Raw genomic sequence first — 12,726 nt, 5'->3', positions numbered from 1 at the left:
TAACCAAAATTGTTATTATAATGCATTATTTGTGAGCTCCTCTTATCTAAATGAGTTTTTTCTTCAAATAATATCTATATTATTTGGTGCTTTAGATCTAATGACTCGAGTCAAAGGTTTTTTTTTAAAAAAAGATAGGCATTATAATCCTTTTTATTTTTTTATCAAGTTATTCAAATCTTATGATCTGGGTCGCCGATTTGGCAGAATATCTCAGGTTAGCTCGACTTGATTATTAAGGTTACAGGTTTGTCATGACTGATCTTTTATGTCATATTTTACCGCATTTCGGCACCTAATAAGTATTTTTTGAAAAACATAACTCAGCCTCGCGACGAAGCGTAGGCACCAAGGCTAGTCTTATAACTAAAAAGTTCTTTTTTTAATAATATTAGAGTTTGTCAAAAAAAAAATACTTTCTTCAATTTATAGGAGTTCAAGATAATATAAGACAAATACTAAGAATCCCTAGTGAGAATTTTGTATTTATTTGACCCCAGAATTATCTCTTCATACCAAAATTTAATTTTGAAAAATTAACATTTTTAACTTATTTGTGTTTTTTGATATGGTAAATTTAAAGGAAAAATATCCATAACATCCTATAATTTTATCAAAATTGTACTTGCCTACTGATTTTTGAGAAATTAAAATTTACATCTTTGGGAAACAAAAAATTTAAAATCTACTGAAATGACTTTATTACTCTATTGAAAATCCCAACAAACTACAAATCAAATTTCTCTCTTCGACCAACATCTTCTCTCATGTTGACATTTCTCCCATTTTCAAAACACTAAATTGAACCCAAAAGGGTTGAATTTTATTTTTTGGAATTTAAGGTTAAAAAGTGTTTGGTTTTAATGAGAGCTTAGATTGAGTTTTTGGATTATTTAAGTAGCTGATGGTGGTTAGTAATTGGTTAAAAAATTAGGATTGGGAGATGGGGAGAAGGGCAGTGGGTTTGTGTTGGCAATTCAATGGCTAGCAGAGACAAGGCTTAAAGAGGTTGGAATCTATGTGGGTAGTTCGATTCCAGCCAGGGATGGACCATATCAGTTTGGGTTTGTAAGAGTCTGTCGATGGTGGATGCTTAGGTGGAAAGAGGGAAGTTATGTGGTAGGCTGTTGTCAAAGAAATATCTTTCATTTTGATTTTCATTAAAAGATCCCGAACAAATAAAAAGAATGGCATATAAAGAAGATGGAGAGCGAAAGAATCTACTTCTACTTGCAGTATGGTTGAAGAATTAAAGTGCTTTCAAAAGGTTTCCATCACCAAGTTTACACCTTTCCGACACTTCATTGATCAAATAATTAGAGAGAGAAAAATCCATTTGATTTCAAGGATCATTTAAGGCTATGTCTGTTTTTTAAAGTTTATTTTCTAGAAAATTACTTTTCAAATTTTTCTATGTTTGTTTACCACTAGGAAAGTTGGTCAACGAAAAACGCTTTCCAGTCAAAGAAAAATTTGGCTTGGTTTCTAGAAAAGTGTTTTCCTGGAAAATTTGGGTGGAAAACACTTTCCGGAAGTTGTGAAAAAATTAGAAATGTTATATTATTTGCTGATTATATCAAACTTGGTCCTCAAACTTTTGATTGCTATATATATATATATATATATATATATATATTTTGTTTTGAATATTTATTTTTCAATTTCATCTCTTAAAATTTAATTTTTATATTAACTTTGGTCCTCATTTTTATAATTGTTATTTGCTTTTTCCTTATCATTTTTTTGTTGAAATTTTTTATGTATCAAATTTGGTCCTCATTTTTTTGATTGTTACTTATTTTATTTGAAATAATTTATGAAATGTTAATTATTATTATTTTAATTTCTTCATCTTTTAATTTTTTTATTTTTATTTTTTAGATTTGATCTCTATTATTTTGATTATTATTTATTTTATTTGAGATAATTTGTGAAATTATATTTTTTTTTCAATTTAATTCCCATTCAACTTTTTAATTTGTAAGATTTGTTCCTCATTATTTTAATAAACTTGAGAAAAATAAAACATTAATAAGTTATTTTCCAGCTCATTTTCTATGACATAACCAAACACTGTAAAGTGTTTTCCAACTTATTTTCCATTACACTACCAAACATCAGAAAATAATTCACTTTTTCGGAATTCACTTTCCAAAAGGAAACTACTTTCCAGCAAACAAACAGGGCCTAAGATCTTAAGGAGATTTTGAGTCAACAATGAAGCGATAAACAACTTAACGACATCACTTTGGGAGGTGCAAAACCAACCCCTTACCTAAATCTTTGAAACCAATGCTTAGAATCCTTAGTTTCCTTTAATTATTAGGTGGTAACTCTAATTTTCCATACATTTCACCTATTTTGGAGAGTCCTATTTATATCTAGGTGTAAAACATAGCATGATAAAACAATTGATCTCTCCATATGGAATCCTCATGTGAGTTAGTTTAGTGTACATGTCATCTAATAAGCACTTACATATTAGTTCTAAGTATCTATCATACCTCAACTTATAAAAACAACTACTTCATTTCATAAAAAAAAAAAATATGTATCAGTCTTAATAGTTCTAATAAATATCAAGTCTAAATAGAATATCGACTATGAACATTTATAAACAATACTTTGATACAATATGAATCTTATAATTTTATAATTTTATTTACAAAATATTTTTGTTCCAAGAATTTTATTTTTACTTTAGAATCATTAATAAAATATAAATAGCTATTAAAAATAAAAAATACCTTTATTAATAAAAAAAATATTTTCATGAAAAAAATCGATGTCACTTATAACCAACTGATTGGTTACATTGCAAACACACTAATACTACCCACATTTCTTTTAAGTGTTGGAGATAAAACAATCACCTCCTTTTCATGTAGGACTATCTCACTGTAAGTCCTCCTAAAAGTTTGAACTTTATAGAACTTATAACAATATTCTTTTAATCTACTCTTTAATGAGCCATACAAGAAATGACATTTCTATATGGAATCCAATGTTAGTGTCCATTTATGACATGAGCAATGTCTCTTCTCTAAATTAATTGAAAGTCTAGTTTGTCTCTTGAACACTTGGTACTCATCAACACTTGTAAGAATCATTCTTAAATTTCTTTACTTTTCAAACGTATTATGAAATCTAGGCATCATCTCCAACCTAATCTTCTCAAGTAACATCACAGTTGGCATACTTTTATGCTTTCCAACTTAATGGTTGAATGATTTGACCATATAATTTGTTATATATTCAACTTTAACTTTATGGTCGAATAAATACCTAGCCCAAGACTCATGAGGGATATTCTTTAACCAATTAACAACATCTTTATCAATATCACCAATGTCTTTCATATGGCTATAGTGGTTGGGGTATGTAAAATGATTTTGATGTACCCCAAAACCCAATTTTAAGCTTTAACCCGTGAAATCTCATATTTTTTTAGTTGGCATAAGTATGAATTATATAATGTTTATATGTTGCTTTAAGAAAAATCTTTACACCACTTTTAGGTAGACCTAGTAAAAAAAATTAACAAATACATAAACACACAAGCATATAAGCAAATACCGAGTTACACAAAATATAAAGTTCATCATACATTTTGTCTTTTAGACATTATGCAAAATGGTTTGTGGATGATTCTAGTTTTGATGAAGCCATACAAAACATATATAAATCATCTTAAGAGTCATTATTTTCAGCCTCTACAATAGTATATGTAACTAGAAATAATCCATTATTTATATCTAGACCAACTGTTGCCAAGAACACTCCTTCATAGGGACCCTTTCAATAGTAACCATCAATTCCCATTAAAGGTGCACAATCATTTATAAATCCATCATTTATGTCTTTCAAACGAAAATAAACTCTTTAGAACTTTTAAGGTGAATTGATATCAACATTAAAATTAGAATCAAACCCTAAATAAACATCAGAACTAGGATTAAACTATTTTAATAACCAAACATATCAATGAAACTTCTTATGATACTCATTATGACTTCCTTTTACAAATTCCCTAGCTTTTTTTAGCCCTTCATTACTATATTGGATGCAATTTTATTCTAAATTTATCATTTAGAATGGTTTTAAAAGCTTTATTAGATATGTTAGGCTCATCATTAATTAGAGGTAGCAATTTTTTAGCTATCCATATAGAGGTAGCTACCTTGATAGTGGATGACTTAATACAAATATGTTTACTTTTCAATGATTTAATTATAAAAGTTTTGCTACCATATAATAAAGATATATAAATCCTCCATATGCAATCACTATCTAAACAATATACACCCACCTTTTTCTTTTGATTAATAGTTTTTTTTAGTTGATAACCATGCTTAGCTTTATATTCCCTTAACATATCCCTAAAGTGAAACACATTATTGAATATTTAACAGTCTTGAAATTCCATGGACCTATCAATCAAAACCCAAAATCTTCTACTTTTGAATTTAAAGGTTAGATATATATTTCTTTTTTTACCCCTATTATTTTCATCCTCATTATTGTTAGATTTATCTCTTTAATAGGCATTATCATTCTCACTACTCAAAATTCTCATTCATTCTTAAAATTAGAGCCATCATCTAATTTATTTCTCATTACAAAGTCATTAGAACTATTAATGATGTCAATCCATCCATCTTTATCTTCATTTTCAATTTCAAAATTGATGCAGACTAGAACGGAACTCACACGTGTTCCAACACACAAGGGTTTCTTCGATCTGTAATTCCGTAGAAAACAGAAAAAAAGAGATATATTTGAGTTAACTACTTAAAGAAGTTTTTGTTTTTATTTCATCTGTCTGTCGCAAAGCGATTACCATCAAATAAATAGAGAAACTGAACTCTTAGACTCCTAAAACAACTCCATTAATTCAGGAAATAGTCCTGCATTAACTAGGAAATAAAAGTTGAATGAAGAAACGGAAAGAAAACTAAACTCTTAGACTCCTAAAGCAAACAACCTCGAATTAATTAGGGAAATAAAAGCTAAATGAGGAAACGGGAATAAAACTCCAATTGTTACGTAAGAAACTTAAAGTGCCTAGTTGTGAAATTTATGACCCAACAACTTCTAGCCCTTTTATTGTTTTAGGTGCTCTACGCGCCCCAAATATGAGCTTGCCACCCGGTCTGCATCAAAAACCCTTCTCATTTGATTGAACATAATCATCATCCAAACCCACACTTCATGCCAACACTATTATCATTTTCAACTTCACACTTCATACTAACATTGTCATCTTTTACAACCTCAAACCCCAAACAATCATCATCATCATCATTATCACCACCACCACCAATATCTTTATAAACTAAAAGCATTACCTTATTCCTCATATGAACATCATCATCATAATCATGAAGATACTTAGTTCCAAGAGGCCTGGATCAATATACAAATGAATGTCTCCTTCATCATCATGCAATGTGGAAACATCATAAAAAACTATATTCCTCTGTCATCTTGAAGTTATATTCCTCTGTCATCTTGATCATGAACATTATGTTTATGTACATCATATAATCAATGCCATAAGTTTTTTCGATGTAAGTTTCACTCCTATAGTTCATAATGAAATTTAAAATTTTTTAAATTCCAAAAAATTTACTAAAGATTAGATAAAAGTTAAAAAAAAGTTAATTAAAGATTAAAAGAATTAGAGTTTAAATCTATCATGTGAATAGTAACTCATAAATACAAAATTTTAGTTTTTTTTAGGGTTTTGAAAACAAAACAATAATTTTTTTATAAATTGAAAAAGATGTTGGGGATTCTAAATAATTACAATTTAACAAAAGAAATTAGGCAACAACAATGTTTTTTAGGGTTATTTCATCCAGGAATAAAAGTTTCACGTAAAAAAATGGGTTTGTTTTAGGAAATTTGATAGGGGTTTTGTTTGGTTTTCAAAACTATCAATATTAAACAAAAAAAACTAGTAAATATAAACGTTAACATCTCGATTTGTATAAACATTTGTTTAAGGTTGAGGTTTCTCGTACTTGACTTTTACTAACTACAAGAGAAGAAGAGGAGATTTCAAGACACAAAATATACTAAAGAAGATTTCTTCAATTGCTAGGTAACTCGATTTCTTTTGATTTGTGTTCGATTTTATTTAATGTAATTGTTTTGTAGGAGAATGAAGAAAACTTGATGTAAACTAAAGTTAGAAATGTTTTCCCGAGTTAGTAAAATATAAATAAAAATTAATCCAAAGATAAAATGGATTAAATTAAGTTAAAGGAATTTAATTAGACAAAAAAAGTGAAATTGAATGAAATGAAAAGATAATATAGTATTAATTTGTTAGAAAGGAAAAATTAATAGGGATAAAATGAAATTTATGAGACAAATTGAGGTCAATGTGTAAATAACAAAAAATTAAACTATAAACGCTCCCTCCCACCTTTATGGCTGACAACTTTGCAAGAAAAAAAAAAGGTTAGAGTTCTTTGATTTCTTTTTCTCAATTCTTGATGAAACCACTTAGAATAGGCTAAATTGGAGTGATCAAAAGGGTTATTAAATGATTAAAAAGAAAATTTTGGGTGGGTTACAAAGTTTTAAAACTTGAAAGTTAAGGTTTTAGAGGGATTAAAGGAAGAAAAAGTGAAGAGAACTTGAGTTATTCTTGCATTATTTACTTGGCAAGGAACTCATCTAAAGAGATTAGTTTGGATGATTATAGGATATATGAAATAATGAATGCATTAGTGTTATGTAAAAATTGAGTTATAAAAATTGGTTGTTTGAAATGTTGTTTTTATGATTTTCTGATGTTTTTTAACATGAAAATAGAATGAGTATTATGTGAATTGAAACAATTGTAAGAAAAAAAATGAACTGATATTTGATATATTGTACAAATTAGTCAACCATTTAAGATTACCAAATGATCAGTTGATCGTTTGATAGGAGGAATAGTAAAATTGGCTACTGTCTAATTCGATCGATCAAACTGAATGACTGTTTGTTCCACCGTTAAGAATACCAATGAAATTTAGTAGTATCCGATCAACCAATTACTTATGCTAATGTGAAACGATCGTCCGTTCTAACTAACAGTGAACTATTACTATTTCAAAAAAGAGACTTATGATTTCCTAAATTTAGGAACGAAGTTGTGCATTACATGATTAAGAAAAATGAGGATGTTACAATTTGAAAAGAGATTCCAATAATAAATGGATAAAGTGTAATATTTAAAAATTTATGTTGACATAAGAGAGGTTATCAAAATGGTACAACCACAAGGTAGTGCATTTAGAGCTCATATATCAGGTAGGTGCTTGACACCATGACACTTTTATTTAACAATGTATTTAGTCAAGTAACTTTAAATTCTTTAAATATGATATGTTGTTATTTTAATTATAATATATTTAGAATTAGTTAACCGGTAATGAGTAATCAAAATAGTTATCTGGTAATGGAGCTAATGTCTAGAAATGGATAAGCAGAACTAGTTACTCAATAATGAGATTAGTATTTGGTAATGAATAATAAAGCTAGTTACCTGATAATAGGAGTAGTGTTCGGTAATGGGTTGATGGCATCACTTTGTTTGATAACCATAAAATATGAATTGACAAGATGGTTCAATAGGATTATAGAATTGCTTGAGAGGATTAATTAAGACCATGACATATTATTGAAGTTGGCTTATTATTTTGTATGTTTTATTATTTGGTTTTATTTACATCATGTGTTAAATCAATTTCAGGTATTTTGCAACCTCATGTAGAGTAATTGATATTTTAATTGTTTTTTGTTTAGGTAATGAAAATGTAATTTTAAATTAAAATTCTTCTGCAATGTAATTTTGATAGGTAATTAATGCTTAAATTTAAGATATTTATAATATTGTAAATAAAATATCGTAGTAGGCTTTTATAACAATAAGAATTACTTTAACATATTAAAATTTAAAATGCATGTGTTTATTTTATAATGTTTCTATATGAATTTGTGTATTTATTTTATTATTATTCTTGAAAATTATTTTATAAGATATGAAGTGAAATTATGATTGGATATGTTCTAATCCGGTGATATGAAGAAATGGTTAAGTCTAGAATGATTGGACTCTTTGAAAGAAATGATTTTAAAGATATGCTTTTTATATGAAAAAATGATATGAAGAAACGTGTTTTACTAGGAATTTGGTAAATTTTTAAAAAATTATATTAAATTTTTAAAAAATTATATTAACATCTTACTCGAATTAATATGTTAATTATACTAAAAATTTAAGTATTAAATAATATCATTATACTTGAAAAGTTAAGAAGAGAATATAATATATTTTGTGGTGATATTATAATATTTTTATCTGAAAAAAATTAAAACTTGAATATAGCCTTTTTTTTTCTATATAAAAACAAAAATAAAGTGTTATCACAATTAAATGTTGGGAGGACCAGGTAACTTTCTCTAATAAAATCTCCCATCAAAGCTAGCTGCCCTGCAACAAATTAAAAAAATAAGCACTAATAGGGGAACACGTGGACACACTGAGGGTTTACAAAGATACGGAGCCTCACAGACACTCATCTAATCCAACGGTCAAGACCAGTTCTCTGGCTTCCTAGTTATAACAACCCTCCTATATAAACCCATCTAATCCAACGGTCAAGACCAGTTCTCTTGCTTCCTAGTTATAATAAGCTAGGGTTTAGGTCGCTTTCTTCAAAAGAGGGGGAGAGAGTGAAGCAAAACGTAAAAAGGTAAACCCTAGTTTTCTTGGATCCTCGACTATTTTATTTATTTATTTCATTTCTTTTACTTTGGTTTCTTCTTGGATGGGCTTTGATTCTGACTGATTTGATTTGTGTTTAGTGTTTTAGGGTTTATGAAAATGAAAAAAAATATTGTGACTTTTTGGGTTATGTTTTGATGTATCCAGAACGAAATATTTTAATGGATCTTCTTTTGCTCTGCGGTCTTGATCAGGAAGAGAGAGATTCACTGAGTTTGTTGTTTGTTTCAGACAAAGACAGGGTCATATGCTTATTTAGATAGATGTTAGTGTCCTACGTTTCTCTCCATCTAAACCATCGCTAATCTTCTCTCCTTTTTAAAATAAAATAAAATCCCTTGTTGCTTTTTTCTAGGTATAGCTTTTTATGGGTTATGATTTATTGATTATTTGTTTTAAATTCAATTTTTCAATTTAAAAAAAAGAGAGCAAAATGATGTTACAGTGAGATGTCCTCGTTACTTTTATGGGGTTAGTTTAGTTTTAGTTATTAACCAAGCCTTTGTTTTACTTAGGTTGCTATAATGGCGTTTCTTACCAAAATGGGAAATATGCTCCGGCAGACGGCTAGCAGGCAGATGGCTTCTGAGATTTCTGCATCTAGACCATCCATCTATCAAGCAATGAGATGCATGTCATCTTCAAAACTTTTTGTTGGAGGTGCATATCTTATTTTATTATGTTTTTCTTGTATTTTAATGCTGTTGCTGGTTGATATCTATCAAATTTCATTGCAGGTATTTCTTTCCAGACAGATGACAACAGTCTGAAAGAGGCTTTTGATAAATATGGCAATGTTGTCGAAGGTACATGAATGGATTAGCCAAAATATGTGGTATTTGCCTGTGGTTGTGTGTACCTGTGTCTCTGCGCGGTTGTTGCTAGTGTGCTTATTTCTTGGTTTCCTTTCTTAGATGTGTTCTGGCGTTTCAGTCTGGGTTTAATGCTATTTAGTCTTATTTTGTTGCAGCAAGAATCATTATGGATCGTGAAACTGGTAGATCCAGAGGGTTTGGATTTGTTACTTACACTTCTAGTGAGGAGGCTTCTAGTGCCATCCAGGCCCTGGATGGACAGGTAATTTGCTACTTCATTGTTTGTCTTTTGACTGTGGCTGGAAGTGGAGACAAGAGAAGTGCAGAATTGTATTGGCATTTTCTCTTTAGTTTGATATTCAATTGAGGAGAGAAACAGGGACAAAAGAAAGGGAATTGCATAATTTCTAATTTTCTTTGAACATCACTCTCTCATTGCCTCAAGTCTGTCATTTAACTTAGTTGATAGAAATTACATTCATCTCTTGTATCACCTGCTTTTTCATTCCTTGTCATTTGTGCTTACATCATTTTGTTTCAAATTTTCCTTCTCACAGGATCTTCATGGTCGCCGTGTTAGGGTGAATTATGCAACCGAACGGCCACAGCGTACCTTTAACAATAATTATGGCAGCTATGGTGGTGGAAATTATGGTGGAGGATATGGCACTGGTGGAGGATATGGATATGGAACTGGTGGAGGATATGGCACAAATGATGGTGGTAACCATGGTGGAAGAAATGCAACCTATGGTGGTAATGATGGTAATTATGCTGGTCAAAACACTTTTGATGGAGGTGCTGGGAATTATGGCATTGCTGGTGGAGTTGGAGGCAGTGATAGTTATGCTAGCACCAATGCTGATGGTGGATATGATGGAAATGCTGGGTTGGGGTATGGCAGCGGCAATCAGTTTGGTGCCAATGACAGTAGTGGTGGTGGTTTAAACCCAGATGATGCATTGGATGCAAGTTACAAGGACGAAGATGATGCTGGCGACTTTGCCAAAAGGGCATGATAGGATTCTGTTTCAGTAGGAGGCTGTTGAACTTGCATACTAAAGTAAATTGTTTTGTTTTTCTTCTCTCCCATGCTCTTTGAACTTTGTCATGCTACCTGTGTTGGGTTTGGTTCTGTGAAGAACAACTTAATGAGTGTTTTTCTTTGTAAGAAACAGAGCTGATTAGAAAATAATTTCAGTTTCTCTCTTCAGCTGTCAATTATTTGGTATCTGAGAGAAGCAACATTGGTGAGTGGTGACTGTCTGGTATGGTCCCGGTCAAGGGCTTCACACAATTGCAGTAAGACTAGAATTCTCTTAGGGTGAGAACGTACCATAAGGTATTGTTTGGATAAAAGTCAGAATATCCTTGTATTCCTCTTGATAAATATAAATATAGCTAAACCATAACAACTTTCAGCAGTTATAGCTGAAATCCAAGGTTACACTTAGAATGCAAATAATGTAGAAGTGGTTGCTTTATTTTCTCCCATTGAATCGGAAGCTGACTTGCATTCTTGACACCAACTTGCTTGACTCCATCGGACTTGCATGACTCCCCTTATTCAAGATACTTCAAATTCTTCTTTGTAGCGTGTTGGGTTCTTCGTGACAGCAGCTCACCAAGCTGCGTATCACTGTCTCACCTTCCAAGTTGGTTCTTCAGTTTGCTACTGATTTTTCCACTCGGGGATAAAATATTGTTGTAACTTTGGTTTTGGTTATAATGCTAAACGAACTTTAGTAGGTTTAAAATTAGAAGAGGTGAGAGCATAGAACGCATCTTAGATTCTTAATCCATCTCCTTTGCCTAATTTGGTTTTAGGATCCATGAAAATAGCACTAAAATAATTGCCAGCTTGATTACCGATACTTGTGCTAAAGCACACAAGCTATAGTTATGGCGGTTTTTTTTTTTGTTTTTTCATTTGAGATTTTCTGAATTGTTATTTAAACTCTTGGACTATTTGATTTGAAGGGACTATCCATCCCGTTAACTCCCTTACTTTTATGAGTTAAATAATACTTTATTTGTTAATTCATGAAAAAAAAAACCTCTGGAAGGTTGATGATGCGGGACAACAAATAATAAGAATTAAAGTAAAAAAGAAAAAAGCTTTTATAGAAGAAACTAAAAAGAGAAAGCAAAGAAAGAGAAGAAAGAGAAGAAAGGGAATTGGAGATATGCAAAGTCTGTAATATTTTCATTAATCATCAAAACTCCATAACATTTAAAAAAGTAGGATATAAATACTAAAACCCTAACTAGAATAAGTGTTTGGGCTTATGGCTCACTAAATAAAATACCCAACAATAATTAAATCAAACTCAACAAATAAAACCAAATTAATAAATCTTAACTAAAAGTTCATATAAATTAAACCCAAAAACATAAGCTAGAGCCCAATTTCTCAATAGTTTGGGCTATCCTCCATCGTCTATAATCATACGCGTGCACAACCAATGTTTCTGGTTCGACGTCCCCATTAATTCTCCCGGGGTTGGGAGAACTCGACCCCGTTGAGTATAGGTCAAGGCAGCTCTGATAATGCTCTCAAAGAAAAGGATCAAGCTGTTATGATGTCTCTCTAATAATCCAAGTATAGTCTGAATCTGGTCGTCAAGCCCATATACTGGGATTTGCTGAAGTTCATCATCCTTAGTAAAAACAACTTGTGCATTCAAAATAGCATTAATATGTTCCTTTTGTGCCAAAGATATGGATAATGAGGTAAGGGTATCAAAAGGAGCATCGAGGATAGGTTGTATTTTATAAATAATGAGGTCCTTCATGTTAAAAGTAGAGCTAATATCAAAGTTAAATGGCAATTTAATGACATAATTATTTGATTCAATCATTTACAACACTTTGAATAGTGTAGCACTACTTACTTGCAATTATGATTTGTTTCTAAAGGACACTATTCATACCTAATCTGTATCATGAAATAATCTTCAACATTAAGTGCATCATGATACTTAAGTAAATCAGCTCGAAATTTGTATTGTTCATTACTTGCTTAAATTTGTTTCATGATCTCAATATCCAAATTATGAACCCTACATGGTAACGACTTAGCTAACTTAAACATCCTATAGTGAGGAGATATAGGAAGGTGTTCTA

General features: G+C 30.5%; 1 protein-coding gene across 1 annotated transcript; it reads left to right on the top strand.

Annotated features, from left to right (window-relative positions):
• The first annotated feature begins 8,594 nt into the window (after positions 1–8,594).
• On the top strand, positions 8,595–10,821 carry LOC133678851 (glycine-rich RNA-binding protein 3, mitochondrial-like). The gene is made up of 5 exons (XM_062101364.1): positions 8,595–8,753; positions 9,301–9,445; positions 9,523–9,591; positions 9,756–9,862; positions 10,158–10,821. The coding sequence occupies exons 2-5, from the start codon at positions 9,310–9,312 to the stop codon at positions 10,617–10,619; spliced, it is 774 nt and encodes a 257-aa protein (XP_061957348.1). The 5' UTR covers positions 8,595–8,753; positions 9,301–9,309; the 3' UTR covers positions 10,620–10,821.
• Positions 10,822–12,726: the final 1,905 nt, after the last annotated feature.

Source organism: Populus nigra, chromosome 18 (genome assembly GCF_951802175.1).
Source record: "Populus nigra chromosome 18, ddPopNigr1.1, whole genome shotgun sequence".
Lineage (NCBI taxonomy): Eukaryota > Viridiplantae > Streptophyta > Magnoliopsida > Malpighiales > Salicaceae > Populus > Populus nigra.
Note: the sequence above shows the minus strand (reverse complement) of the source record. Positions and strands in the feature narration are given on the sequence as shown.

Excerpts from the sequence above, each read along its gene's own strand:
- LOC133678851 (XM_062101364.1), top strand. The coding sequence starts at position 9,310 with ATGGCGTTTCTTACCAAAATGGGAAATATGCTCCGGCAGACGGCTAGC. Across the intron at positions 9,446-9,522 it reads TTCAAAACTTTTTGTTGGAG|GTATTTCTTTCCAGACAGAT; the intron begins GTGCATATCTTA and ends ATTTCATTGCAG. Across the intron at positions 9,592-9,755 it reads ATATGGCAATGTTGTCGAAG|CAAGAATCATTATGGATCGT; the intron begins GTACATGAATGG and ends ATTTTGTTGCAG.